Source organism: Meriones unguiculatus, chromosome 11, assembly GCF_030254825.1.
Source record: "Meriones unguiculatus strain TT.TT164.6M chromosome 11, Bangor_MerUng_6.1, whole genome shotgun sequence".
NCBI classification, from domain to species: Eukaryota; Metazoa; Chordata; class Mammalia; order Rodentia; family Muridae; genus Meriones; species Meriones unguiculatus.
The window spans coordinates 4610001-4613447 of NC_083359.1; the positions used below are offsets into that span (position 1 = coordinate 4610001).

Below are 3447 nucleotides of genomic sequence, written 5' to 3' on the forward strand. Positions count from 1 at the left end.
AAGTCTACGTGATCTATATTATATATTATATATATATTGTATATATGTATGTGTGTATATAAACTTAGACTTGGGCTTCTGTTCAAGGAAATGGGTATGCAATTTGGATCAGTATGGTTGATTATTTTTCAGATATAAATAAAATCATGAGCAGCCATATTTCATCAAGAAAAGGACGTCCTAATCTTTCAGGCAACGTGCAAATAACACTAAGCAGGTTGGTGTCATGGTTCTGCATACTTTTGTGTGAAAGTCATGTTTAGGAGCCTAGGTGGCCTTAAATTTAGTGTAGCCCCAAAGCCTGGAGAGTCATTTGGGGGGTGGGCATTGCAGTCATTGGTTATTGAAACCTCTATGGGAGCCATCACTTGGGCAACTTTGAGAGAGATGGGCCCAGAATCCTTTTGAAGTCCAGGCCAGTTTGTCATAGAGGGTCTCTGCTGTGTCACGTTTCCCTCTGGCCCCCTTTAAAAGACAGCTTACAAACAAGTGCAGCAAAACAGACAAGAGAAATGTCCCCAAGCTACCAAGACCCTGCAGAAGAACAGGGAGTGTGGGAAGGTAGGCGAGTATTTCCGATAAGGTGGGACCAACAGACTTCAAGAGGGAAATGTTTCAAAGTCTGTGGGAGAGCTTATAGGTCTCTCTTTACCCACACTCTACCTCTGGTTTACTTGTACTCAGTCTCCAAGGCTGTCAACAACAGCTGTGCCATTTGAAAATCCACAGAAGAATCCAGAGTTCTCTGCATATGGCCGAGACCTCTTTCCCTGGACTGTGGAGGAAGTAAAAAAATAATAATAATAAATAAATAAAATAAAAAAGATCTATTTGAACTTTTGTATCCAAAAATAAATAAGTAAATAAAGGAAGTAACTAATCTGTTTTCAGGAACCTGCTCTTTGCTTCCTCCGGGCTTGCATTTGCTAGCCCTGCTGCTGTCTTGGGCAGGCCAGTGAATTCCTGAGTGTCACTGTTCACATCCTAAAGTGGACATGACTGCTGCCGGAAAGAATAATGTCACGGCTGTGGTTGTTCTTTGGAAATGGCAAGTCCCATGAGGCACGGACGTCTTATAATAAGACTGGGGTGAACTCCGTTTCCCCATCCCAATTGTGTGTGCGCATTCCTATAAACAGATGCCCCACTCACCCGTCAGCATGAACTGGTAGGCGTTGTCAGAGATGGAGAAGATGTGGGGCGGGGCCTCCTGGCGCTTTTTGCCTCGGTAGGCGGCCACCACCTCGGGGTTGTACACCGGCAGCCACTTATAGGGGTTGACGGTGACGCAGAAGAGGCCCGAGTAGGTCTGGGAAGGAAATCAGAAAATTCAATCTAGTGCCTTGTTTCTTGGTTCATTTTTAACAGAAATAAATGGTCTAAAAGGGGCTCTTACGTAGATCATCCAGGCTGCGTAACGCTCTTTGAGGTTGTACAGCACCCCAGGCTCATGGAGATGGGTCATCATGGCCATGTCCTCGATCTTGTCGTACTTGGGAGGGTTCATGGGGAAGACTTGGTCCTCCTTAACCGTGAGAGTCTGGTAAGGAAACAAAGCAGTGTGGGATAGGGCTTATGTCGGCCTATTTATTTTGGTTATAGAACTACCGTTGAACACACTTTTCATCATACAGTTATTCAATGTCTTTTAAAGGCCCGAGCATATTTATTTTCAGGTCGGATGCTAAGAAAATCTGTTTCCTGTGATAACATAGGGGTGACTACTTTTTTGTTGACACCTTTCAATTGTATAAATCCGGGAGGTTTCGATTGATTGTTATCTGCAGGCCCTCAAGCAGTGTGGGTGGAATGGCTACTGGGCTTCTCTAGCTGTACAGCCGGAGGCAATGAAACCAGCACACAAAGGAGAGACCCGCAGACTCTGCTTACTGCAGAGTCACTCATGTTTTTAACCAGATTACTTTTCCTTTCCTTTTATTCTCATTTTGCTAGGCTAAGCAGTTTTACTTTTTTTTTTTTTCATTCCACCTATTACAAGAAACTTCCTTAAATATGTCAATACGTTATGGAACCATGTAAGTAACCCAGAAATTCTTGCGATAGAAGGGAGTAGTATTATTTACCCCCACCCCGGCTTGGCGATTTAGACCTTGAAATGGGGAAATGAAGGGAGATGATCAGTTCATTATTAATGGGCTGAGTCCTGACAGATGTTGGGAAGGGAGGGACTATAGCCTGAACTCCTTTAGCTCCCAGATCTTGGGACTGCACCCTGGGAGGAGGAGGTTCCTGTAGCTGCAAGGCTCAGGCATCCCTAGCAAAGGAGGTCTGGACTCTGGATAGAGCCAGAGAAGCGATCTTAGAGCCGGTTCTCAACGTTCTCACTTACTGCTCCACTTTCTGTCTTCACAGTCACTTTCCCCCCTTCCTTGCTTTGAATGGTGCTTTTCACGTAGGACTCCTTGGGCTCCGCCACAAAGACCGACGTTTTCGCATCAAAAGGCTTGTTTTGGGCCTCAATCCGCTCCCTCTCCGATTTTCGAAGGTAGGGAGCAGCTTCGCCAAAAATAGCCATCTCCGCATCCGAACCCGTACTCATGGCTGCTATTTATTTAGCCGAGGTGTCAGCCTTGCGGGGTGGGGTATGGGAGAGGGAGAAATAGAGAGCGCAAGTCAGACTTGTGGGTGAGGATTTGAAGTGCAGGCTGAGGCCCTCCCGCAATCTGACATCTTGGCCAGCATTCTAACAACTAGTTAGGATTGCAAACCTAATTTGAGGAACCCAGTTTTAGGACTTGGCAAGTGTCCTTTCCAGAACCTTGACTCCCAAGAGTAGGTACCTACCTCTTCTATGACAATGAAAACCTTTCTGCCCCTCTTTCCCCTCTGAACTGTGGTGATCTCTGCAGTTAAGGCTGTTGACAGATTGTTTTACAGCAACTGTCATTACTTAATCCTCTTGTCTCCTGCAGAATGTCTGCATCTGCCACACGCTAGGACAGCCATCTACTTAGGAAGGAAACGTCACTTTGTGCACAGGAAAGTTGGTATTTTCAAAAGCTACCAGAGCCACTTTCTGTTGCTCAAAACCAAATGACTTGTTATCATTTTTCTTTTGGTATTTGCTGTTGTATCTCTCCATGAGCTGTTGGAACTTCCTAACCCATTCTTGGTTCTGGATTTTCATCCTTTGGCTTGGGACCAGGAGACTTAGCGCTGATCTGTTTCCCAAATCTCTTTTGACAGGAGAGCTTTTAGCTCTCAGTTTGACTGGTTTAACGACGGAGAAATGAGTGCTTCCGTCTGGAAAAGAACCCCATGGGATTTCTGTGGGAAGAGGAGCCACCCTATGGAAGCTGTCATCACTTCTCTGTCGTCATACCCAGGGAAGCTATTGCCTTGTGATTGATCAATGCGCCTGTGATGTGGAGGCATCACAAACTGGTGAACTTTTTGCTTTGCTCTCAGGTAGTCACTTCCTTAGGG

At 45.5% G+C, this 3447-nt stretch overlaps 1 protein-coding gene across 4 annotated transcripts in view; it reads right to left on the reverse strand.

The window, feature by feature from the left end:
• The window catches only part of LOC110559420 (myosin-8), a 30451-nt gene extending 27891 nt beyond the window's left edge, over positions 1-2560 (reverse strand). For all 4 annotated transcript variants that reach the window (XM_060363473.1, XM_060363475.1, XM_060363472.1 and 1 more), the window contains exons 1-3: positions 2351-2560; positions 1397-1540; positions 1153-1309 (exon numbers count right to left, since the gene is read on the reverse strand). In XM_060363473.1, coding sequence (XP_060219456.1) covers positions 1153-1309; positions 1397-1540; positions 2351-2560 — 511 coding nt within the window. The remainder of the gene's footprint in view (positions 1-1152; positions 1310-1396; positions 1541-2350) is intronic.
• Between the last annotated feature and the right edge of the window lie 887 nt (positions 2561-3447).